General features: G+C 45.1%; 7 protein-coding genes across 7 annotated transcripts; 5 read left to right on the top strand and 2 right to left on the bottom strand.

The window, feature by feature from the left end:
- Positions 1-9,815: 9,815 nt before the first annotated feature.
- On the top strand, positions 9,816-11,655 carry E1B28_006770 (uncharacterized protein; the record flags this gene model as incomplete). The annotated part of the gene is made up of 4 exons (XM_043151469.1): positions 9,816-10,331; positions 10,863-11,195; positions 11,245-11,337; positions 11,395-11,655. 4 exons carry the CDS (start codon positions 9,816-9,818, stop codon positions 11,653-11,655), a joined length of 1,203 nt encoding a protein of 400 aa, XP_043012564.1.
- Positions 11,656-12,628: 973 nt separating this feature from the next.
- Positions 12,629-13,758, top strand: E1B28_006769 (uncharacterized protein; the record flags this gene model as incomplete). The annotated part of the gene is made up of 6 exons (XM_043151468.1): positions 12,629-12,726; positions 12,803-12,866; positions 12,922-13,133; positions 13,182-13,338; positions 13,392-13,579; positions 13,632-13,758. The coding sequence occupies 6 exons, from the start codon at positions 12,629-12,631 to the stop codon at positions 13,756-13,758; spliced, it is 846 nt and encodes a 281-aa protein (XP_043012563.1).
- A 3,333-nt stretch (positions 13,759-17,091) lies between these two features.
- E1B28_006768 (uncharacterized protein) lies at positions 17,092-18,182 on the top strand. Its single transcript, XM_043151467.1, has 5 exons — positions 17,092-17,227; positions 17,301-17,631; positions 17,695-17,781; positions 17,844-17,996; positions 18,067-18,182. The coding sequence occupies exons 2-5, from the start codon at positions 17,572-17,574 to the stop codon at positions 18,121-18,123; spliced, it is 357 nt and encodes a 118-aa protein (XP_043012562.1). The 5' UTR covers positions 17,092-17,227; positions 17,301-17,571; the 3' UTR covers positions 18,124-18,182.
- An 84-nt stretch (positions 18,183-18,266) lies between these two features.
- E1B28_006767 (uncharacterized protein) lies at positions 18,267-20,073 on the bottom strand (the record flags this gene model as incomplete). Its single annotated transcript, XM_043151466.1, has 3 exons — positions 18,267-18,799; positions 18,871-19,988; positions 20,045-20,073. 3 exons carry the CDS (start codon positions 20,071-20,073, stop codon positions 18,267-18,269), a joined length of 1,680 nt encoding a protein of 559 aa, XP_043012561.1.
- Positions 20,074-20,280: 207 nt separating this feature from the next.
- Positions 20,281-22,515, bottom strand: E1B28_006766 (uncharacterized protein; the record flags this gene model as incomplete). Its single annotated transcript, XM_043151465.1, has 4 exons — positions 20,281-20,557; positions 20,622-21,640; positions 21,708-21,851; positions 21,907-22,515. The coding sequence occupies 4 exons, from the start codon at positions 22,513-22,515 to the stop codon at positions 20,281-20,283; spliced, it is 2,049 nt and encodes a 682-aa protein (XP_043012560.1).
- Positions 22,516-22,955: 440 nt separating this feature from the next.
- Positions 22,956-23,666, top strand: E1B28_006765 (uncharacterized protein; the record flags this gene model as incomplete). The annotated part of the gene is made up of 3 exons (XM_043151464.1): positions 22,956-23,073; positions 23,142-23,245; positions 23,316-23,666. 3 exons carry the CDS (start codon positions 22,956-22,958, stop codon positions 23,664-23,666), a joined length of 573 nt encoding a protein of 190 aa, XP_043012559.1.
- A 161-nt stretch (positions 23,667-23,827) lies between these two features.
- Positions 23,828-25,461, top strand: E1B28_006764 (uncharacterized protein; the record flags this gene model as incomplete). The annotated part of the gene is made up of 3 exons (XM_043151463.1): positions 23,828-24,208; positions 24,274-24,984; positions 25,042-25,461. The coding sequence occupies 3 exons, from the start codon at positions 23,828-23,830 to the stop codon at positions 25,459-25,461; spliced, it is 1,512 nt and encodes a 503-aa protein (XP_043012558.1).
- Between the last annotated feature and the right edge of the window lie 493 nt (positions 25,462-25,954).

The following is a 25,954-nucleotide window of genomic DNA, read 5'->3' as shown; positions in this document are numbered from 1 at the left end:
TTCTATTTGAACTTACAAAGAATTGAACACCTCCTCGAAGTAGTGAACTTCGTAGAAAGCCTTTGTCATTTTGACTTGTGAACACAGAGTTTGAATTTGTTTTGAACCATATAAAGCCCCACCCTTGAAGTCCTATCTTAGAGTTCTCAGTGAACCTTGCTGAGAGTGTCCATTGATACCGACCTCCACAAATCAACTACACTAATTGCTAGTGTTGGGTTTGGTTTTGCGCACTTCATGCTTGGAGTGTGTTTTGCTGCACCTAGTAGTAGTTTTTAGTGCCGTTAGCGGATAGAGTAACAACTAGGAAAGACCTAGGTTGCTCCCCCTACTTCTTTGTTACCGGTGCGGAACCTATACTACCGCTTGATATTGTGGAATCTATGTGGCTAGTAAAGCTACCCAATAGGTTTCTATCACGAGAAGAGTTGATTGGATTTCCAGCGCAAGCTCTAGCTAAACATAGAACGCATGTAACAGCTATGCGAGATAGAATTACAGAAGAAAAGCGTAGACACTTGATCAAGTACGAACGGGAATATATACACACTATAAAACCCTTAAACTTTGAACCTGGAGACTTGGTTCAAGTACGGAATACCGCTATTGAAAAGCTTGGATAGGAAAATGTTCCCTAGATACTTTGGGCCTTGCGTAGTCATTCGACGTACTAAAGGTGGCTCTTATATCTTAGCGGAAATGGATGGAACATTGCTACGGGGAAAATACGGAGCCTTTTGCATTCTACCTCACACGGCGCAATACCACATTGACCTTCCTATGGAAATAAAAGATTTAATTCAGCTATCTAAGGATGAGTTAGAAGCCATGGCTAACGAAGATGAACCAACTGAGTACGAACTTGGAGTGGATTACATCTTTGACAATGGTAATGCCTCAGCTACGGCAGAAAGCGATAATGAAATTGAGCTACCTAGTGAATCTGAGGATCCAATGGACAATCCAGTAAGAGTTACTAGGTCCACTAAGAAGAAAGTTAGATTCTCTCAGATCTGACTGAACATATGAAACTGAAAAATCCAGTTAGATTCTAATAAAATCTAACTAGTGCACAAGTATACGAAATGACAGTAATATGAAAGGAGCGGACACCGTTTATCGCTACAGCCAGCCATTGTTAAAGAGTGATCTACGGAAAGATACACTACTGAATAGACTCCATGGGAGCACCTGCATCCACCTCAGTAGGCTGGTTTGTAGACCTCTCCTGTGCTGAAGTCGACGTAGCTGACTGTTCGACGGAAAGGGCGAGGCGGGAAAGGACTAGCTGATTTGCCTCAACGAGTTTTTCGTAGGCTGCCCGGTATGCTGCTCCTTGGTGAAGGATCGAAAAGGCCGATGCATTGACCTCCGTACGGAGGAGGGTCTGAATGGCGGCGAGGTCGGACGCAGAAAGGGAGTCCATACCAAAATGGGCCAGCATGCTGGCTATGACCTTGAGTACAGAGAGATGCGTAGACTCTCTGCATTTCTTCTCCTCTGTCCAACAAGTTGTCATAAGTGATGCTACAGCCACGAATAAAGAGAGGACGGTCCCAAGGTGGACACTCACCCTCGGATTCGGGTGTAAGGTCTACGCCTGCCTTATCGATACGAGCCTTCTTAGCAGGCTTGGCTTCGATCTACGGAAAGATTAGAAATGATTTATATGAAACCAATAAAGCAATCTACGGACCTCTTTCTTCATGGAAATGCGAATTTTCATAGGGTCTTTACCTTTGGTGGCGTCCTTCATCTTGAAGTCGTCATTCTGGTAATAGGATTGAGCCGTAGATAGGTTTAGAACGAACTGAAGGGCTTACTTTAGTGTTTGCTTCCTCAGTGTCAGAGATTTCAATAGTAGCTTCGTTGCGAGAAGAGCTAGCTCCCTACGGCGAAGCCAATATTGAAAATTAGAAAGATTAATAAAATAAGAGCTTACATTCTTGCGCTTGATAGCAGATACCTTGTTGCGCACAGCGCACATCTCGACGTAGAAGGATTTGGCCTTTGCGAAGTCAATGCTCTTATCGAGGGAGAACTGTTCGATGTCGGCGGTGACCATCTCGACGACGTTGTGATAAAGATCAAACGCAACATCGTCTTTGGCAGACTGGTAGCTTTGGAGCTTGGTCTGAACCTACGGCAGAAGCATTGCAATGAAACAGAGATGAAAGAGCGGTGCTGAACATACCACAACGTCGAGAAGCTGTTTGGTAAACAGCTCGGCGGACAGCTTGTTAGTGTAGGGATGCAACTGGCTGACTTGTTCAACAATCGGAGCAGCACGTTCGACCCAGATTTTAGTGGGAACAAATTCACTACGAGTGGACATTTTAAAGATGATATGAGAATGTAAGAGTTGAGAACTGGTTACTACGAATGCTGGTAGAGCTGGGTAGTGAAGATTTGACTATCTATGGTCAACCTTTTATACCTTTTGCGCTCTACTGTCCAGCCATAGATGACTTTCTCTACCTTATGGTCCTAAAGGACTCCCGGATCCAACATCTAGTCAACAGGAGTTGACTGCACATTTGTTTGGGGGAGAGGTACCTTAGGTTCCTGAAAATTTGACCGTAGATTCAAGTTTTGCAATTGGGACACCTACAGGAACATACTGGTGTACCTAATAATATCTCTACGGATCCTGAAAAGATAACCATCGCTTAAGAAAAACTTATAAGCGAGAACCTACACGAGAGATGCATAGCAATTAGAATGGATAAAACAATGTGCTACAGATAGATTCATCTAACTCCGAGCATAGAGATACGCGAGCATGGCTGTCAATACTCTAACTTAAACAGTGGAGTTGAAGTCAAACTCATTTGAACTCAGTTCACGTGGGGTATAAATCAAACAAGCTTTGATTTTACTACAAGATATGAAATAAAAATACAAAAAGAGTAATTTAGGCGCCGTAGCACGTACCAAAATACAAGATAAGAGGGCTATAAGCCCAGTACAAGAATCAAGAGAAGCTACAGTAACTGTAGGCTATTGATACAAGACAAGACAACAAGAAATGACTACAAAAATAGAGGAAGTTCGAGTTTACTGAGATACACCAAGTCCAAAAAGAAGAAAGACTACGCTCTAATGAAGAGTTAGTATCAACTTTTAAGACAAGGAATTGAACTTACCGTTTACGATACAATGGACGGCTGAATGCCTTTTCATAGGCTAGTCGTTCCCATGCCAGCTTTTCCATAATGGTCCATGCTACAGGAGAAAGACCTTCGAGGTCAGAAGTGGAAAGTTTCCAATCCGCTGTTTCTTCCTCGTCAGTCTCTTCCCCATCACTTGAATCTTCGGAACTCTAGAAAGAAATGATTAGAACCAGTCTACGGAAGGATAGCGAGAGACTTACTGCTTCCTCGGCCTCATTGTCGATCAAGTCGTGAGCTGTAATCGCTACTTCCTAGAAATAATATGAATAAAAGATAGAACATGATTAAAAGATTGACTTACGGGTTCCGGTACTTGAGGATCTTCAGCATCCTCAGCGTCCTGAACCGTAGTGGACTTGGCTACGGCTGAAGAAGCCTCCGCAGAAGAGGAGTCCAATGAACCACCATCAGAGTCACCCTCCTCTTCTTCCTCTTCATCTGCGCTAACCTTCTCAGAAACTCCAGAAGTAGCTACGGGAGCTGGCGGATTGATAGTAGAGCAGGACGGCTAGAATAAGGGAATCGAGGGTGAATCCTAGGGATCCCGTAGATATGGAAGGGAAAAGAGACTCACCAATGGAATGGAAGGAGGAGCGTTCTCCTCGACTTCCTCCACCACGGTAATAATGCTGTGTAACACCACTAAATATGGCTAGTAAACACACCTCAAGCACGAAGTGCACAAACCAAAACCACACCAAGAAGAGTATACACAAGTGTAAGGGGTGGAGGTCGGTATTCTTAAGGCTTTAGTTTTCACTAAGAGGCACCAAGAAAGATAGAATATGGGGGGTCTTCGGTTTTATAGTAGTTTCAATCAAGGTTCTTTCACTACAAGAGTGACAATATGATTCACAAATCCCAAAATTCAATATCTGACTTTTCAACAAAGCTTTTACAAGTCTTCGCTGAAGTTCGGTTTCAAGTTCAATATCCAAACTAGACAATAGCAATCCAAATTCAATATAAGTCCAAATTGACTTCAATATCCAGAGTTCAATTCCAAGACAATATGCCAATACCAAATTCAATTGCAATAATCTAATCTATCCTTCCAAACACAGAACACCAACTTCAGTGAAGACTGGGGCAAAGGTCAAATCTCGAGTGAATCCTAGTAGGTGAACTGCATCTCCTCTTGTAGGTTGCTGGGGAAAATCCCTCTTTCCTGCCCTCCTTATATACGGTTTTTCTAATAGATAATAGTAAAAGTCCAAAATGTGTGTGAAACTGGTAAATAATAATGAAATCCCTTTCAGTTGAACAGAAACTCGCTTAATCGGGTATAATACAAGAGTTTTATGTGCTGAAGTGCCCAATCGAATATTAAACTGAATATCTGTTCCTTGTTTCCTGGTTGCGATGTAGGGACTTGAGTTCGCCGAAGTACCTGACATATCTGCATTCTCCTGTTTTTCCTAGGGAACGAGTCCCTGTTTCAGGCATATCCATTCTTCCTGTTCTTGTTCTATTCCTTTTTTTGGAGAAGATCTAGCCTCGATCCTAGGCCCTGTCCTCAAGGTTTCTCTCTTGAAATCAAATAACACGTGCACTTCGCTGAAGTCTGTGTTTCCTTGGTTTTCCGAGAAATTCCTATTCCTTTCTGTTTTCCGTTCGTGAGAATCGGATGTTCCTTCCTTTATCCTTGTTTGGATTTCTATATCCGAGAATTCCAATATCCGAGCAGTCCAACCAGACTTTGTTGAAATTTCAATAAAGTGTATAATAAAATCCCTATGTTCGCTATGAGCATTCCAGGAGTAAGAGGAGGCCTTCCAATACAAGAACAAAGGTTTTTAAATGGCTGCTTCCTGAAGTTTGTACAGTTTTCTGAACTTCAGCGAAGTCTCTCATCTTTCCTAATTTTGTACATTTCGTACGGATAAAGTCTCTTGTAGAGGCTCATGCTTTAACTAGAAGTGCGGGCTCACTCTAGTCCTATTAATCCCATAATTTATAACTCATAAGTGTTAAAATTGTATAAATATGCATCTTTGAGGTCTTTTCCGATTTATATCGCGATAGCGGTACCAGAAAGAGACCACCCAAGAGCGTCGCCAAGGGCTTTGACCTCAGAAGAGGTCATTTTTAAGTCTTCGTCGGTCTGGAGACCTTTGAAAACTTCAACAGGGTCCCGCCCTGCTGCCCGTAGCAAGCGTTGGCTTTCTTGAATGTTCTTCCAGATGGAGCGAGCAGACTTGTAGGCCGCCATTTGCACAATTCGGAGATCATCATAAGCCTGCAGCTCACGATGGAGCCGTAGGGCGATTTTGGCTAGAACTTGCAACTAGGATTTAGAAACAAATAATATAATAGATGAAGATGAAACTTACGGAGGTTGTTACTTGAAGCAGCCTCAAGTTTCTTAAGGCCAGACTGCGAGTCATCAGGATTGAAGTAAGAACACTTCTGTTTCCCAGCGAAGCAGCACACGCAAGTAGGCCTATGGCTGGATTTCCCACTAGCAGCCCAGAGTGGCTTGCAGTCTGCATAGCCAAAGTAGATACACCGACTGCAAGGAGTGAAAGGATCAAACTGAATAAGTTCGGTCAGAACAATAGGATAAGAAAGGAAGGGGTGACTTACGAAAGTCACCGAGCGACCTGCTTCCAAAATTGATTCCAGGCTGAGTTTAGCCTCACCTAGATTCAACTGAAGATCCATGTCTATGCTACGATGTTAGCATTGAAGATAAAAATGAAAAGGAAGAGGAACTTACTGCGTGCTTCCCCGATCCAAGATTCAGGAAAGACATGCGATGGGGCAGAAGAAGCCCACAGTTCCTCTACGGAGGCCGAAGGAAGGATGGGAGCTGTCCTCTTCTTCCTTTTGGTGTTGGAATCTTTCGAAGACAACGGCTTGGAGGGAGGATCTGCGACCATTGTTTCGGATTCGGAAGCTGGGGCCGTAGGCATCTTCTTTGACCGAGATCAAGTCTTGTACCACTAATTAGAACGGTTAGAAGACTAAAAATTTGAAAGGAAAGAGAGGACACTTACAATTGGAGGAGGAGACCCCGCATCATCAGAAGTCTCAACGAAGGCGACCTTTTTAACGGAAGATCAGGCCACCTTAGGCCTTTTTGTCCGTGAGGAGCCAGCCGTAGGCGAATTTGGAGCCTAGATGCGATAAGAAAAACAAATGAAATGACACAAAAGGGAACATACCTTTCATTTTTGGACTGGTTTTGAGGGACCAGCAACCGGGAGAGAAGAAGAACCAGCTACGGGTGAACCGATAACTGGTAAATGATCCTCTGTCAAGGGTGAACCCATGACAAGGCCCTGGGAGCCTGAAGCTACCACAGGAGGGGACGGAAGAGCAGAGAGAGGATGCTACGGCGAAAGTTTAGCGTTCAAAAAGAAATGAAAAGAACGTGAACTTACTGTAGATGGGAGAGCCGATCTGGGAGCGTTCGGAAGATAAAGTTTTGGGGCTTCTGAATCAAAATCAAAGTGCTACAGAAGCAAAATAAGATCAAAAGAACAAAGATGGGAGTTGAAACTTACACCGTAAAGGTCGAGTAGGCGATTGGTTTTGGCTGGACCATATTGCCACTCGTTTCCGGGGACCTTCCAATCATTGGCCAGGAAAGTGAGAGTTGCCATTAGTTGAAGTGCTGGGGAAATCCAGTCTTCATCGCTAAATCGGACAATTTGACGATAAAGGTTGTTCTATGGCAGAGTTAAAATGTACCAAGTGACTAGAAAAAGAGAAGACACACCAGAAAAGAGCCATTCTCTCGGAACTGCTCAAATAGTTGAGGTTCTTCTGTCACCTTAGCGATAAGTCGGTTGTTTAAACTTCCAATCCAGGTGTGAATGAAGAGGAGGTTGGCCTCCAGAGCGTCGAGAATTATAGGCGACGGGATGTAAGGGACCGGTGCTGGGGCCTTGCCCTTGCCCTTGTCTTGCTTAGACAGCATTAATTTGATCTACAGCGTCGTGTTAGTATGTGACACCGCAGAAACATATAAGAAAAGAAACAATCTATGGGCCTCAGAGCAGACTCCAAAGCCTCCGTAGATTGTCTACACACACCTCAAGAACGAGGAGAGTGGTGACAAAAAGAATATGAGGAACGGCGGCAAAGAGCAACTGTAGAGTGGTGGGAGAAGGGAGGAATGAAAATTTCTGCTAAGTCCAACTGCTGCGGTTTAAATAGCCAAAATTCGACATATGAACCAGCACATGACCGTAGAACATCACAGAATGTTGTAGAATATTCCAGATCTATGGAAATTAAAGCCTCGAGGCTGTTGAAATCATCTATGGAATGATGAGGCCATAATTAAGAAATGATGGAAGTAATTAATGATGGAACATTGCATCGTAGGAGTTCTGGCATGGGAAAATCATTTTGATGTCGGAACATTTCCTTTTTGGGAACATTAGCGCTGGTCAGCATAGAGCTTGAGTTCAAAAATTTCTCTAAGTCAGAGACTTGACAGTTGTACACTAGAGTGTACACCATAGATAAGATTAAGTAGATCTATGGGCCATTTTGAAGGCTTTTAGTAGGACTACCAAATAAAAGAGCCGTAGATCAATTCAAACGATAGAAGATGATGTTGTACTCAGTCCATAGATGGACTGGGGACAGTCCTCTTTTGTTTGGGGGAGATAATGCGACTTAGTTGACTATGCTACAAGGTTCTTTTTGCACTTTAAACAGTGCTACAGAGCGATATTTATCGTATTAAGAACTAGAGTGAGCCCGAATTGCTAGTTAAAGCTAGTACCGCTAGTAGAATGTGCCATAGGCGCAGCTAGACCAGTTAGAGAGAGCCGTAGATTGTGTCAGAAAACTGTATGACCATTCGAAACCTGTAGAACACTATGAGCAGAGGACTTAAGCGGTAATTCACCGAGTTCTACTCTCTACATTTTACTATGCACTGGCATATCAAGGGATTGTACTATTAGAAGACGTGTAGTCTTCACAGAACCGTTCGTAGCAGAACTTAATGGAGTCAAAAGACCTTCATACTAGGAGTACCTACTTCTACGGGGGATTTAGTTGACAAGAAATCGGACATAGGACCACGCAGACTAGGAGAAATTTGATATAACTGTAGATCGAGTCCCGATCTGAGGAAAAGACAAAAAGATATGATACAGATCCCAGATCACAGATAGAGTACCTAGGAACCAGGCAGGAATGAACAACAGATCTCGGAGTCTGCACTGTTCATGTGCTACAGCGATTCGGAACTCTGGATCCATATGCTGGAACTACTTGGACACATAAAGTCCATATGATTTGATAACATCGAAATGCAGGATAAGGTCTGTAGGCAGGAAATACCATATGGTATGCCTATGTAGGTCCATTCTACATGCTGAAACAAGAATGAAGAACAGTCCAGATTGGTCCAAAACATATGATTCGAATACAGAAAAGCTCCGTAGACAAGATTCTGCACATGTAGCGGCCCCTAGCGATAAGATTCCGCATGGATTCGTAGCTACAGTGCATTATTTTTAGAGATGAAACAAGTAGAGATAGGATTACAAAGCTAGCGTAGAAGTAGTATAAAAGCAGCCCATGTATCCGTAGATAAAAAAGTACTACCCATGCATAGGAAAGTCCTGAGTGGGTTGCCCGTGAGTAACTGCTCTTGACACCAATAGAGAGAGATTTGCCCTGTCATTGTGCAGTGAAACGATAAGATTTGATTTGAACATACAAGACCGTCAAGGTCAAACTTGAGAACTATCCGTCTGTAGGCCGCCGAGGTCTTGATTACTGTTTCGTGATCTGTCGAGGGTCTTAGCATTCGTGTCCGTCGAGGGCAATAGTCTCCATTCGTTCAAATTAGTCTTACTGTAGACGAAATTCATAGTCCCACTTAGTCCACTGGACAATAAGCAGAGCCCCTACAAACCCTAGAATCCCCGTAGCTGTGGTGTTTTACACTTGCAGTTGCATAATTGATTTTATAAGACCTTCATACGATATTGAGACTGTGATCTTGTGCGTAACCTTTGCCAAGCAGTCCACCCTTGCAATCTTTCCTGGTGTGTAGAGTTATTGATAGACTTTACACGGAGGTTTACTAGTTTTTGGGTTGATTTGGTGTTAGTGCTACTCCCGTAGCTCTGATATTAGGTTGACTCTTGAGTGGTATACTTCGCCCATTCGCGCAAAAAAAAAGAGCTGGAGGTAACTAAAACCCCCAGAAGAACGTTCTACAACACTAAGTCACAGTAGGTAGACCCTTTCCTCAGCACTAAGTCAAGGAAATGGTGGAAATGAAACAGTATGGAGATGAAAGCAATGGAGAAAGATGGTGGTGACAGTCAAGGAGTGAATGAATAACACACTGTCACGGATGCAACATCATGCTCACGTCTAAGTCTGTAGGTCCAAAAGTCCAAAAGTCCCACGCTGCTAAACACTAATTTCCTTTTAAGAACTCAAACTCGAACATCCAAGAGGGCTGAGATGGAACAGACTATGAGGGAGCTTGAGGCAATGCTCAAGTGAGAAACAGAACAGTAAGTCATTTTAGTTATTTATTTCGTTTCTTTTCCAATGGATGGGCTCAGTGCTCGTTCATTGGCAGCGATTGGGCTTAGTGCTCTTCACTAATGCTGGATTAGTTCTGGCATTTTGTTCTCTTGTGTTTGTCAATACTTCATGCTGAATCAATACAGGTTGAATGAGGCTCTTGCCAGAGAGAAGGTCAGGGCGAACAAGGAGCTGGTTAGGTTGAATGAGCTGAATAAAGCTCTCGGTATTGGCTCACAGCAAAACGGAAAGCAGTTGCGATCGACCAAAGGATTAGTAGGAACAGTTTTTGAGGAGCAGAGGGTCTTCCTTACCTCCCCCAACTCTCCTCATATGGTTGATCCTCTTGTGGGGACACGAAGGATCCATTTATGGCATGACCTTCACTTTGGCCTTGAAGATCCTGTCTTCCATCCGCAACCAATCAAGCGAGGCACAGAGCATCTGGCTCTCATTCCCTATTCCACCACAGACTATTCGAGCCCCCATCTTGTAGCTTGGAAAATGCTAAGAGAGATCAATTTTGAACCTGCAGCACCAACGGACCTGTCACGAGGACTAGGAAAACTGTCCAAAAACTTACGGCGTTCAATGCAGGAGCGATTTCCAATTCGGACGAAGCAGTTGAGTGATGTTATAAGGCTGGTAAGTACTCACGCTATCTATCATTGTCCAAGGGTAAAACCCAAATGCATGTAGGAATTCCAGTCTAGTATGTTCAATCTGTCAACAAGAGAGATGTGACCTGTGTGGATAAATGGCTCAAATTTGATGCATCTACGAGCTATCCTCTGCGGGAGACTGGACTTAGCTTGTCACTTGACAATGTGTCCCCTCCTCACCCTGACATTTTCAATGGCTTTTCAAACGACGTTTCGAGGTACAGATCAATGGCTTCATTCATGTGTTGCTTCTCCACCACAAACAGATACATGGAAAAGACTACATTTACAGTATCTGATACCAATACCATCCCTTCCTCCTCTATGCCATCAAGATCGGTCAAAATGTCGTCCAAAAATTGTATGTACTCCTTTCTAACTAACATTCAGATGTTCATGATTCATAGGACATACTCCCCTTGCCAAACTGTCGTCTTCCAAGCAGCCACACATAGAAAGGAATAGATTTGTCGATGTTGAATCGCCATCGATGCCCAAAGCTATCAAAGCATAGGTGGCTGCTTCTCAAAGCGCTGGGATAGGTTTCGACTCCAATACCCCACCTCCAAATGGCTGCGATAACAGATATGCCCTCCCTAACCCTAATGTCATTGCAGGCACAGCTAATAAGGTTACTAGTGAAGCTTCCTTGAGGACCTGGCTGAAGCTACACCCTGTTCTCCTCTATTGGCTTCAATCCCTGACTTTCTGCCCCTTGAGAGCAAGGGATTGGCGAGCAGTTCTTGGGATGGAGGTACATGGATTGAAAGAGAACACGCATGCAGCGGCAGTCCAGAAAACTCAGGAGAAAATGCTCCAGGAGTGTTTAGTATCTGGAGAAATGGTGGTGTGTTTCATTAAAGTTTCTACTGCTTCAGTACTGACCTGTATTCTAGGGTAGCATCAATCTATTAAACCTGGCAGCAGCTCCAGTCAGATGGAATGGTGCTGAACTATCATCACTGATTCCCATCTCCATTGTCAAGGAGGTTCTGTGGGAGCTTTTCGAGATTAATTTCTGCTTTGAACTGGTTGCCTTGGACTAGATTTGCTACTGGACAGAGAAGTCTTTCCATGATCGTGAGGTCATGGTCATTGGAACCATGTTATACTTTAGGTACAGCATGATTCCCTGCAGCTTGGAGCAGGGGAAGATGGGATTCAGCTCGAAGGACCTCAATATCACTGCTGGTCGTTACCATGCCGTTTGGGGGCTACTGATGGTCATGAAGGGATGGAAAGGAGGGCCTGGAGAGTTGCCACCTCGACTACAGGATCCACTGGTAGAGCAACAGCTGGATATTTAGGTTACAGAGTCTCTGGGGGCCATGGAACTAGGAAAGCTGGAAGAGGTCCTTTTCTACCACTACGTTACCATATTCCATGCTGCATTCTCCTGAGTGCCGTTACTTCCTCACACCCTCTATTAGATTGCAACATTCTTGGTTTTTCAACATTTGAAGCTAGTTTTGGTTCTTGATTATATTTTCTTGTTGTATTTGTATCTCAGGACACTGATTGTATCAACTAGTATGGTCTAATGTAGTTTTTTGTTGAGTTTCAACATGAGTTTCTAAGTTTTCCGTATCTCCACAGCTACAGCCAAACATTGACCAAACAGTTGCATCTATATATGGGTTTCAAAGTCCGCGCGTAACTCTACCTCATACCACCACCATCTTTCCCTCATCACTCCTTCTCTCATACCCCTTCATTCCCTTCCCTCTCTTGGCTTAGTGCTGAGATTCTGGCTTAGTGCTGGTTTTTATTGCTGCGACTTAGTGCCATGGCCCGTTCATTCATTCGTTTCATCGCTCGTATCCCATTCCCTTACCATCTCTTGGCTTAGTCCTGAGATTGGTGCTCATTCTATTGCTGTAACTTAGTGTTGTGGCTCTTACTTTCTCTTACAATGGCCAAACCCACAAAAACCAAGCCCCACTGACCTGCTCCTTATCAGATACCGACACCCCAGCCAACTCAGCTACCTCCTCCCCAACCTCAACCGCAAAAACTGGGGACGGATGATCGCTATTGGAAGATTCGCTTTTTGCTATAAGGTTTCCGCAACTATAGCAGAGCATCCGTTGATGATGAGACAAAGGAAGTTGCTGTCTTATTTTGGGATCTTCGCATTTTGCAGTATGTTCACTTCAAATTTATGTGTACATACCAACTTTTTTTTTTGGTAGAGACTGCGACGTCGAACCTTTACAAGAATTTACAGCCTATAATGAATCCAATGCAATCCAACCCATTATTCAGTGTGCAAAGTGGGCAATGCAAGCCCTTGATAACAACATGCACATCAGGAATGTTACTGCAGCCAGGATCCATGATGCACACCCAGAAGTCCAGTTTGAGAACCAGTTCCAGTTGTAAGTGTTCGATTTAATGACAGCTCACCACTAGTTGAACGCTTCGTTTAATGACAGACCATTGTTATACTCTCAGCTTCATGCTAGACAGCCTCATTGAGCTCAACAACATGAGTGGCATCAATCTTGTCACGACTACAGTAGGTTCTTACTTTGTTGTCATCAGACAAGTACTAACTCTTCTCGATGCTGCAGCTTCATCAGGTGTACAAGGCTGTATGCTCATCGGATACCAATGGACTGAACTCTGTAATTCTGTCCTTCATTCCAGTCAAATGGAATGATGACCTTGATCCACGTCTGTCAGCCTGCAAAAGCAAGATACATCGTGGTATCAACCACCCACAAATTGCCGCTCTCTTTACCCCTCACGAGTACAATAAGGGCTATGGGAAATGCTATGACCAGTATGTGTTTCTTCAGCATCCACTCAGTTGCTGACACTTGTTCTACAGAGTTGTGAAACATATCCAAGCCAACGCCAAGTACCTCAAGGATTCCAGTCAGGAAGCCATTACCCTCAAGGCCACTCAGTACTCTCACTACCTCTACAGCAAGTACAACCCCAGAAACTCTATGGACGGGTTGTTGATGTCATATATCCTTCTTAGGGTAAGATTTCCTTTACTTTATCTCGTTCAGCACTGTCGGTAACCTTCATACAGGCTGGTCACCATATTTTTGCTGGTCCAAGTGCAGCTTTCTCCTTGGCAAATTTGCAAGGGAAAATGAACAACAGCATTGTGCTGAGAATTTTCAAGGTTAAGCCCGAGATGATTTTGTATACAGCTCTCCAGGTCCATATCGATGTTTTTCTAATGCTCAGTACTGACTTGTTACCAGACGCAATTCTGTTTAGGAAAGCTCTCTTCTTGAAACGACTACAAAGACGATTTTTGTTTTAGTGAATTCTATTACTTTATCCTCAACACTATCAAAGGAAAGTTCGGAGATGAGGATAGTGAGAAGGAAGGAGCTCAAGGTCAGCCTTCTGGAAACAATGACAACAACAACAACATGCCGGAATTGTAGCTGTATTAACTTTTTTATTCTCTTCATTACTCTTGATTATGCACACTGTTTTGCTCTCACTTGCGCTCACTTGTACAATCTCTCACTCATCATTCTTTCTCTAGCTTATGCACTCTGTTTTGCTCCCGCTTGCATTCACTTGTATTATCTTTCACTCATCCTGCTTTCTCTCGCTTACACTCTCTTTTGCTCCCTCTTTTGCTTGCTGCATTACACGTATCATTATTTCATCAAAATTGTATATTTTTTTTTATGCTTCCTCCACCGGATCATATATGTTCGTGTACGTCTGTGAACTTCACGCGAGTTCATTAATTCTATAATATTCACACCATTCATATTTGTTTTCGGTGTTTAGATAGTCCATGAAAATTACATTGTTTATAATAAATTTTTTTTTTTTGCTGTTTATAATGGCTATAATTGCTCATAAATGTACATAAATACCATGAGATTTATAGAGTATATGATCAGTTGCAGCTTATATGAATTTTTGAGGTGCACTATGTACATTTATGAATACCATGATATTTTTGTAGTTTATATACATATATATATGATTATGGAATTTATATATATACATGATCTGTGGATATTTTTGCGGATGAAAGTCAAATCATATGGGACTTGGGCTCAAAACCCTGGGGTCAGGTCAGGTTTCCAAGGGTCAGGGCTCACCAAACCTCAAGCCCCTGCCCTAGCCCTCAAAAGCCCTAAGCCCAGGGTCAGGTTAGGCCTGAGCCCGGGCTCGTCAGATAAGTTGGCTGTAGGAAGAGGAAGTTGATCGTCATTGCGTGTAATTGATTTTGGTTTGCACTTGGTACTGAGGGTATGACTGGGATCTGGTACATTGCGCTCAGGCATGGCAAAGTGAATGTGTGGTTGGGTGAGAGGAAAAAAGCATTCTTTATAACAACATAAACACAGCTGACTTCCAAAAATTTAGGTGTGGAAACAGAGGTTGTGTTCTTGAACAGATTCTCATTGACAGCTGTGTAGATAAGAAACAGAAGCTATAGAAGGAGTTAGAAGTTGAATAAAAGTGCAAAAACTGGTGTACATACCTGGACTTAAACCACCCTTACCCATGTATCAATCAACTTTTTCCGTCTCGACTCTCGATTCTCTGTTGAAGTTTGATGTTGGAATAAGTTGTGTAGTACTCTAGCTTGAATGTCAGTCTACAGGTAGCTGTAATCAGGAACACATACCTTTGTAGCACCATTGCTATAGCATACATGTGTTGATAAAGAAGGCTGCAGTTGTCAATGTTTGTCATTGGAGGGAAGAGTGTACGCATCAGCATCCCATTATGGTAAGTGTAACTCCAAGCCCAAGCCCTGACCCCAATGAGCCCTCCTAGGTGGGTCAGGCTAGGCTTATGAAGCCCAGGTCGGGTCAGGTCGGGTCAGAGGGCTTGAGCCTGGCCCCCAACACTATGGGCTGGTGATATGGTCACTATAAATGATCTCATATATGGAAAGTATTACACCAATATCTACACAATATCTTGAGCCCGACACGTGTAACTTTGACTTAGCATTTTCAGCATTTGTCCTGTACACATGTTGACAGGGTGTGACCTTCAAGCATCATGGTCACTTTCTGGTTTGATTTTCAACTCCCACCTTCCGTTGACAGTTCCTCCAGAGTCCCTCTTTCTGCCTTCAACCAACAGCAAATCAGGAAGAAATGCAGACCACTTAGAGATTCTGAAGGTATTTATTTCTTCTCTTTTGTTCCACATGTCAGTACAAGTATCCTCACCCTCATTTTCAGGACTTCCATCTGCCATCATCACTTACACATTCTGTTCCCCCCCTCTCCCCTCTATTCCCTCCTAGGAATCTGCCATGCCTCCTCCTCCTCCCGATACCCTTCTCATATTGTGGAATTCAATCCTTGAATAGAGTACACCTGTAATGAACCGTTCAACCTTAGAACCACTGCACTCAACTAGTGGGGTTTTGAGGCTTACATAGCAAGCTAAACAATATGGACAAACAACAAAGGGGGACTGCTGAGGCAACAAGATTTACTCGAAAGTAAATACTTACTGGAGGATACTGGGAGGGAGCTTGGAAGTGCTTGTAGCACACTGGAAAAATACTGAGGGCACTGAAATACTTGAGGAAATACTTGGGAACACTGGACAGGAGCAATGGCTCAACTGGAGAGAGAGAGAGAGAAGCAGAAAGCACAAGAGACAAAACACAAACAGAGGGTTTAAAATTACAAGGCTGGGGGAAAAGCTAGATATATGGTGGGTTTATATACTAGTGAGCTATCTACATGGGAATAAGACTTAGCCAATAGGAAATAAGATGGAATAACCATGGAATGACTGTAAATGACTGGAATGGCTGGGAATGACCGGAATGACTGTGAATGACCAAATGTCAAGGTTTCTAGAATGGCAAGGATGTCCAGGATGCCCAAAAATCGCTTTCTGGGGATTATTTGCAGCTGGACATGCCCTGGAAAGTGAACAATTCATGACAACACCTGGCATGAATTTATAGTCATACTTTTGTACCACTATATAGACAAATACTTTTTATTGATTCTGAAGTGATCCTCTGGCTGCTGGTCCACAGAACTAAGGAAATACCACAAAACGGTGCAGAATTAACCTACAGTCACTGGTAGCTCACATATCTCATATATCTTGGTGGGCTGCTCAACATGTGTTCCAGATATCTTCACTATATAATGAATTATATAATGACCATATCACCAGCTGGATATCTGTCACATATGATCCAATTATATGGTGAGCAGCCAGTGCCAGTCTCAGTGACAGCTCACATATATATTCTCATGTCAAAAAGTAGCAGAGATGTGTATGAGATTGGCCAGTATTGGCAGTGTACAAAAGGAATTCTAGCGGGTGCATTCAGAATGATTTGCAAGAAGGTACCACGATCGAATTTGGGACTCAATATCATGGTGCGAAATCACAGACGATCCTAGCATGCAGTCAGATTAAAATCCTCAATGATGGTATACATAGATGCAAATCGGACCTTCAAGCCCCTCCCATTTTTGGATTTCTGAAGCGCCAGAGTTAGCCGTCTTGATATGAAAGACGCGGACCGCCATCAAGGCCGCCAGAATTAAGAACCAAACGGTTATAGGATAATTGACTGACTGTCGTTGCATCGAGCGATAGACCAAAAGGGCACTAGTAGATGCAGCTTTAACCAAGTAAACATGGAGTTTTTCCGCACGCTGATGCGTCAACGGAAGGGTCTCGGCCAAAATCGAGCCGCCGGCCGGATTTTTTTCCCGCGCGACCAGATCTTCCCGTGTCAAATTCTTCAAGTCCCCTACTTTCTATCAAGATATTATCTGACGCTCTTCATCTATCACTACGAGCAGCGGCGAAGGAAGGCTTCGATCATCATGATATGTCAAGGGATCGGGTATCTGAATGCCTCTCCGGGGAGGAGAACTATCACCCAAGCTTGTTCGTGCGTGCTTTCCAATTCCAGCTGTGCTGATTATAGAGAATTGCGACTAATTTTGAAGTCCATTCAAAGTGATGCAAACGACGTAACTGTCACTGGCCAAACACAATAGATTTTGGGGGAAGCTTGATGATGAGAACTTTGCATCGCACGGGATCGTATGCGTTTTTTTTACCCAGGGTGAATGGGACCATAAAATGTTTAAACTTATCCCCTTCTCTTACTCAGGATCTTACTTTTGATTTCCCCCCCTTCCTTCCAGCTTCCGCACCCTCGTCATGCTGGAGCGAGATAGTCATTAAAAAAACCCCACGATTTTCCAATCCATCGCCCATCAAGCACGATGGACTACAACCACCCTTACACTGGAGCAGCTGGGTACATATCTGCACGGGAATCCGAAGTACGCTATCATATCATATCTCTATTTTCATCCATGCTCATACTTTGGTTTCATTCACCGCAGTACAGTGGCTACGGTTTTGATAATCACATCGTCCCCCATCGTCAATCGAAGACTACCAACTTTGACTTTGACGGCACTATACCGCCTGTACGTCCGTCCATCTCCATCTTTCACCCCCCAAAAAAACCATCATCTCATCGTAGAACCAGAATCAATCTTATTCCACTGGCAGCTACCATCGTGCGCACAAAACCCCCCAAATGCGACCATCTGTAGAAATCCCAGAAAGTCACAGACCATCAGAAAGCTATCTTAATCTGATGACACCGACGCCAGCTAAACTGCGCTGGTTACGATTCCAGGTGTGACTTTGACTATTGTCTCCATCATCGTCCTCCTTGAACTTATGAGATCTTAACATTATTCCTATAGACTCATTTCAACCGCGCATTAAAAAGGCTGAAACGCTGTTTACATGGCCTTTTGTAATTAGTAAAGAACCCTACTACCCTCCCTTCCATCATCTGCTACCTTTGAACTTTCCACGGGACATTCATAACTTTATAGCTTTTTGTAGTATTGTGTTGTATTAAGTAGACGATAAAATACACTGGGAATTTGTCAGAAAGCAATCACCGCCTAGACACCACGATCGGGCAGAGATGGGAGTTGGGGAAGACCTTCTTAATACGCTCGTCGAGGAGGTAGTACGGCGTCACATACGTAACATCAGTAGCGTCATCCTTTCCAGTACCACCAATCAGCATGCCAACGATACGATTATTGGCGTCAGCAACGACAGATCCAGAGTCTCCAGGAGCAGAGAAAGCGCCGTCCTTGTAACTGTAGGAATAAACAGGGATCTCCCTAGACGTCGAGTGAATCTTATACTCATTACTATCATCATCCTCGCCGGTGTCACGGTATTCACGAACGAACGATTCGATCCCGGTCGAACGACCAAACGTAAGACCGGTACCAGCACCGTTCTTAGTGACCATAATACACGGTTCTCCATCTCCGTCGAACATGGCCGGGCGGTGCAGATCGCCATCCTTGACAAAGTCTCGAAGCTGCATGAGTCCGTCATACGGATACCGTAACTTGGCGCTCCTCTTCTCGCCAGGGTACATCTTCACCATGAAGTCGGACAGAGATGCGGTTCCTAGAGATAGTAATAGTAGTAGTTAGTCAGACTTAGGAAAAAACCGAATAAAACACGAAAAACGTACATACCAATATCAATGACATTGCCTCTAAAAACCTTCCAATCGAACTTTTCGCGGCCGAGTTCAATGAGAGCCCAGTCTTCCATGAAATAGCTGTCCGCCGTACCACCAACGGAAATCGGAGGAGCGTAAACGACATGTCCCAGGATGCGCTCAGACTCTCGAATCAAGGAACTGGTAACATAGTGGTAAAGCTCCTGCGCACTCGTCCTCGCTCTCTCCGCCTTTGACATCATGGACTCCAAATCCTTCCGTGCCCGAGTTATCTCAGCGTCCTCGCTCTCGCCCTCGTCCTCGACTGCCTCCGGGCCCAGATCCTCAAGTTGGTGCTTGTAGTACCCTTCGATCTTGAAATTATTGCTTTCAATCTTGTACACGATGGCAGCGAGAGCGTTTTGGAATGCTTTCCCGCCTAAATGTATGATCTCGTGTCGAGGTATGCCATTTCCCTCGCGGCTATAAAGTTCGTTGGAATATTCGCTGGGTGGGAGAACAACATGTCGGGCAGTAAGGAGGAAAACCCGATCGCTCCCTCCACCTTCACAGAGATAGAGACAGCCTGTTCCCTCAATATAAGGGAAAGCCTTAGGAGCAATCTGGAGTCCGAGTGCCGGAGTGAACGGACCTCGTACGTTCGCTTTGTGATCGTTGTAGTCAAAGGATGAACCTTCATGATCGAGGAGGAGCTGCGTCGGTCCGGGGCCCCCAGCGAATCGAGTGAAAATGGACTCGCGGAAGGCAATTTCAACATCGACGATCTCATACTCCAAGAGAATCTCTTTACACCGCATAGCTGCATTCTTCGCATCGCTGGGGGAGAGCGTCCCAGGCAGAACACCCACCCAGAGGAAAAGGGGACCAGGTTCCTTTCTTTCTTCAGCAAAGCAGACCGGGTCAATACTGGTCCACTTGAGCTCGCGGGAATCAAAGTATTGGTAGATCCGTGAACCTAATTGGTGCCATACGGATGCGATGTCGTGGTTACAAACAGGTCTCGCCTCCTTAGGGACGCGCCAGCCCTCGGGGCCAGTAGGTAGCGGCCAGGCAGGTCCTGTGTGGTAAATGGAAAGGGGTTTGGAGGGAAGGCCCCAGAAGTCGTTGTGGGCGGGGATTACGGTGTACATTCTGTTGTCGAGGGTTAGAGGGAAATTGCCTTTTTTTAAATATCTTGTCGCACGCACCCCTTTTTTCTTCTTGTCTCACCCCCCATGGAACGGTCACGCGTTAACCTTATTTTGTTCCTGCTGCTGCATTGATCATCTACTGCATATCCGTGTTCCATGTTGACCTACAAGGCTCTATCACCATAATATATAAGAATGCCAGAAATAGCGGATGTGGGAGGCAAAAAAAAAGTAAACGAACCAGAACGAGTGAACGTGATAGTAAAGAACTCCTGACCACAACTTGCCACCAACTACTCCTTTATATCGTAAGTCATTGCTTCCCTATCATTCGTAAACAGTCGTGCATATTCCAATGCCAACCTATACACATACGCCTCCATATCCTCTGGCCTTCCAATCGTCTTTTTCCACCGCTTTCCGGACGTTGCTATCCTCTTCAACCTGTTCCCGGCATCCGTAGATTGGAGGGAAGTGGTCGAATTTCGTAGTGAAGGAGGAAGCCCAGAATAGTACGCATAAATATTGTATATCTCCTTATATGACGTCGATAACGGGATGAAATGAACCCTACAGATACCAAAAAGTTGGTTTGTCAACATGACGAAGAAAGAGAAATGAAGGCACCACATACCACGGCTCAATCCAATCCGAAAAGAACTCTTCATAAACCGTATTCTTCACCGGTACTGAATCACTCGCCAAAAACGCCATAAATCGTCCACTATATCCCATTCCATCCACATCCAACAAATATCGATAACTCCAATGTCGTCCTAAAGGTACACTGTCCCCAAACCGATGGCTCTTCCTCAACGCTTTCCATCCTCCTGGGTACGTTGCCAGATTAGTCGCTTTGACAAACGCAACGTCCATGATTTCCGAATTCAAATCACCAATCGGTACTCCTCTCGAAACATACTTCTCCCTCGAATCAGAAGATGCGTTGGCATAGACGATCGTCTTCATCTCATTGCTATCCTTATCTTTCGATGCCATCCTGACCAAACGATGCCTCTGATACTGAGCCGCGAAGCCAGGAGGTGTAGATCCACCGCCCGTCGTAGCACCTCTCCAGAACATCTTGTCGATTTTGTCCTCCCAAGGAACCTCGTGCACATCTACTTCGCTCAGTTTCCCCTTAACGGGATCCCAACCGTACGTGTACCCCTTCGTCGAGCCCCAGTAGTAATGACTAGGAATCTTAATATCCATAAACCCTTTCGCCTTGGCCGGACTGAACACGGGGTACAGCGCCCCAATGGTTCGCCAATCAGAAAAAAAGTGTCCTTGTGTGTAATGAGCATGAGGGTTCTGACAAAAGTCGAGGGTAGAAAAGGATGTTGCGTTTGCAAAAACGAAATCTGGAGGACGGTGGGAAGAGGAAGAGAAATGGGTTTGAGGTGGTTCAGCGAAGACGTCTCGGATGGAAGAAAAGAGTCTTCGAGCGATGGAGCAAGGCTCGCATGTGCGTCTCCATTCTTCCCAGACGTTTCCGTCGCCTCTCCAATCAGCGATGAAAGGGCCGCCAAGTATGTGTTGGATTCCTCTGTCGGAGTCTTTGGGGGCTAATTCTGGGTATTTTTGGTGTTCCCAGGGAATCACGACACGGCCTTCTGCTTTCGTGTTGATAGGAAAGTCGACGTTTGGGAGCTGGTATTGGGGAAAGATATAAATATCAGAACCCCCTTGCTTGTGGTATCTTTCTGTTGGCGCTCACCTTGTGTACGAATTTCTTCAGCATGTTCTTGAACCCTTGGGCCCTAGCACTCAGTTCCGAGTCTTTGAAGTCTTGACTGAGATTAACTATCCTGGCTTTTCCTCTTCGTACGCGAACGATGTTGATAGATGGTAGCGTACCGACCTTCATTTCAAAGCGTTAATAACGAATAATACACCATCAATTTGATTAACTTTACCTGAGCAGTTCTCCTCCGTATTTCCTCCCCAGAGAATTGGTAAAAAGGCTCCAAATCGCGCATGAGTCCATCATACTCGTCGACCATGACAACGTTGTTCTCCTTCGCAAACTCCCACCAGTCATCAAATCCTTTCGGTGGAAGCCTCTGGTACCTCCTCTGATACTCTGCCACAGCTTCCTTCAATGTTTTACTCTGCCTGTCTACCTTCTCCTTGAACCGTCTCTCCGCATCGTCCATCAAGTTGGGTATCGGATGTTCCTCTGATTCTGGTTCTTGGTGTTCTCTAAATATCGACGACACAATGGAAGTCTTCGGTAACATCAACTGTATTGACGACACGTCGGTATTGCAGACATAGATGCCGGTTTTAATAAGTAGGATGAAGAGGAGGATGAAGAAGATGTATGAGTATGCGGTTCGAGGTGATGATGATAATGATAACCAGCGTCTACGTGTTGCTTGCATGCTCTTCGACGACGACGACTTTTCCTCGTTCTCGAGGTCCTTTGTGCTCGTCCGTCGATGCCGTGTGGTGGTGGTGGAAGATTCTGGAGAAGTAAGAGGCCTAGGCCGTGTTCCGTTTGTCATCATCAACCATGGCATCATTCGCGTCCCAGTGGTTACCCTCAGGTTCAACACGACTTAACGGTGTCGAATACGGAGAGAATGGAGAGGTCGAGAAGGACGGCGACAACAGCGTCACGGACGGTATGTAAGGTGGCTTTTTTGCACTGACTTGCCCCTTTTACTGACACTGATTGACACTTGCAATACAGTGAATAGAATAAATTTTTTTCTCATCCCGTGCTCGAACGGGTACGGAACAACTCAGGCCGTCACAACAATAGATTTGTTAGTTTCGTCGCGTTACCGCTGTTGTATTGCGAACACTAGCAAGCGTGGCATGCCGTGTTTTTTCTGAACAGAAATTCGGTTTTTGGGTATTAGGTATGTGTAAATCCTCTTCACTGTTTCATCTCCTAGGTTCCCAACTGATGTATTCTCATCTAGCGGCTGTAATGCTCGTATTTTGGACAGCTTGAAAGATGGGACCGGTGTCAAGATGGACGAAACTGGAACAAGGGCGACGGGGATTGACCGAAGCTTTGACCTCGATGAACAACGATACTTATGTGATCGGGCCTGGTCTTGGTTGGGGAAAAGGTGATTGATCATTTACTTCATTCCTTCTGCCAGGCCTTTCAATGTTGACCATTGCCGTTTTGATCAAGTGTCCATCAAGAAGGGCGACAGAACGTCCAATCCATTTCCCCCTCTGTCTCTGGCGACATTCCCGCCCCTGGTTTTTGTAATCGTGACGTCGGCGCTCGAAAAGGTATGTTGTAATGGACCTATGATTCTTTTGTACGCCCAGAACCCACGTTTCTTTTGTTCTTGACCCCCAGAACCAATCAGACATTCATAGGTTTTTGCTAAGCGGCGCTTCAACTCCAACCGCGTGCTCATGGAAAGGAAGCGAAAGCCCAAAAACTCCATTGATTCCGCCGAGTGTCGGGAGGCCCTTCCTCATTGCATGGTCGGTGTCAAAGGCGCTGAAAGATGGCAGAGTTCGATCACTTGGAGTCGACGATAGGACCGACGAGTCCACCGTCACTAACACTAAATCCATCAACGGCTCCCTTTATGCTCCCACCCACGTTTTCTACCCGTTCGTTCGCTGTATAGCTCAAGATTACGGGCGATTATCGTTTTGCGCTGCCTTTCTGCCGATGGACTACGGGAATGGCCACCATTAGATCCGTTATCTGCCTCGTTGTAGGGGCGTGGTCTACACCTGGTTTGTCACGCATAAGCGTCATAAAACTTGCGTTTGCGTGCGTGTGGGACTCAACAAAAACCTAAGCTTCCCCACTTCCACTTCTCTAGCCGTTCAATAACTTCTTCCAACTTCCCAAAGATGATAATGTCTCCATCTATGCCGCTCGCGCAACCAGCCGTGCCTTATCCCCAAGCGCCACCCTATGCGAGCACTGTCACCTATCCTGCACCCTACGTTCATAGTACGAGCCGAGCGTCAAGTCCCTCCAACCATAGTCGGGCATCGGACGGTTTGCCGTACCGCGGAATGGGATCTCCTAGCACGGTGAACTCGGAATTCGAAGTCGAAAGAGTATCGAAAGCGAATCGGAGGAGATCTGTACCTGTTACGACCACAGAGGACGATATTGCGTATCGGGAGTCTGTTTCAAGGCTTCTCATCGCTTCGACGAGGGTTTCGACGATATCGGGGTACATCCCCCTAGATCCGTCCCATCTAATTTTGTTTTTCCGGACCAAAGTTCGTCTTCATCTTTTATTTTTTTGCTGATCTTTGTCCTGATCATCTCCCAAACTCCAATCTAGAGCGGAATAACTCATTCTCTCGACTTCCCCATCGACGTGGATTACAACACCCCTCCAGCACTTGACGTTCTGATCGCATCTTGTCGACCACACCAGACTTCCGATTCGAATGACTACTCTGATACGGAATCCCTGTTTTACCCACCCAATCTGCCTTTAACCACCTCGCTCGAACTAGCCAACCATCCGATCCTCGATGCCGTACGTGGCGCTCTCTTCCCACTGTTACCTCAAGGTCACTACCTCACCGTCGTCCGCGACAAACTCGAAGCGGTCGTCAACGGCGGCCGAATGGGGACACAAAGTCGCATGTTGAGAAATGACGGACGAGTAGCGACCATTTGCGTCACCCTCCCGGTCCGATTCCGTGGAGGAGCCCTTCTGGTTCGCGATGCGGAAGGCCACGAAGAGAAGTTCTACGGAAGAGGTGGTAAATCGGGTGACATCGAATGGGTAGCTTTTTCAGCTGATTGCGAGTATGAAGTTGAGTTGGTTCAGAAGGGGACGAAGGTGACGTTGTGTTATGGGGTTTATTTGAAGACGTTTGGGGCTAGTGGTGTTACGGATCCGTTGATTAATCCGAGTGATGTGTTTTTGGATCTGGTCAGCCCGGTGTTGAATTATTCGAGGGGGAGGTGTGTTGGGTTTTATGTTGGGTGCGAGTATGCGGTTAATCCGGCGGAGATGGTGGCGGATACGTTGGTTCCTATGGTATGCCACCCTTGCTCGTTTCTTGAACTTTGCTTGTGCTAAAATTTGTTCTTATAGCTCAAAGGAGGTGACTCGCTTCTCTATCACGCTCTCAAACTCTACAAACTCAGTCCTGAAATTCGCTGGACCGCCGGAGGTTACATCTGGCCTCGAGATGTACCGGTTGAGATTATAAACCCACCTTTGTCGACCCAGTCCAGTCCCACATCTCGTTTAGCCGGTATGTCTTTGCAAGGGGCACCTCCTCCCGTTCGCGGACCATTCGGTGTTTACTCTGAACATGAAGGCCCTGAAGACTCACTTCGAAATCGTGTCATTCATAGCGGGGCTATATCTCTGGCAGAAGCCGATATCATGATATTAACGGATTGGAATACACCGTCCCCGCTTGTGGGGAAGGAGCGGGTGCCGTTTGTCAATGGAGGGGAGATGGAGAAGTTGGTGGTTAATGCGTTGATTGTAATTTTTGTGCCCTAAGTTCCCTGTTGGTTTTCTGTACACTAGGAATGTAAAAGTAGTGGGTCTTTAAGTAATGTAACTTTCTCATTCGTACTGCAAGTTATAGGTTCCGGACTTTACGGTCTCAATACAGACACGTATAAAACAGCTCTTAAAACGACCACCGTAATGCTTGAGCCGGATTTGCTTGAAAATACGCTCAATGTATCAAAGCGATGCGGCTGAAGGTCCCTTCCGTCAGAAACTCGGCGGTCTTCGAATATGGAGGGATTAGCCTGTGAACAATGGTTTTCTGGGGGGGGGGGGCTAGGCGGTCGCGATGGATTCGAGGTCAGACGTGACAGGAACAAGTTGTAAAACGTCGGAGCAGCGTCCTGGATCTATATATTTCTAAACTCTAGCATAAACAAATCATAAACGATTTCACAGAAAAACGGGTTATGCGGCACATCTAGACTGGGTATGGGAATAATCAAGCGCTACGGACATGAACTTGTAATGGAAGTAAACA

Source organism: Marasmius oreades, chromosome 3 (assembly GCF_018924745.1).
Source record: "Marasmius oreades isolate 03SP1 chromosome 3, whole genome shotgun sequence".
NCBI lineage: Eukaryota > Fungi > Basidiomycota > Agaricomycetes > Agaricales > Marasmiaceae > Marasmius > Marasmius oreades.
This window is presented reverse-complemented; position numbering and strand designations above follow the sequence as displayed.

Coding starts and splice junctions, on each gene's coding strand:
- E1B28_006768 (XM_043151467.1), top strand. CDS start 17,572: ATGGACTACAACCACCCTTACACTGGAGCAGCTGGGTACATATCTGCA. Junction 17,632..17,694: donor TATCTGCACGGGAATCCGAA/GTACGCTATCAT, acceptor CATTCACCGCAG/TACAGTGGCTACGGTTTTGA. Junction 17,997..18,066: donor TGCGCTGGTTACGATTCCAG/GTGTGACTTTGA, acceptor TTATTCCTATAG/ACTCATTTCAACCGCGCATT.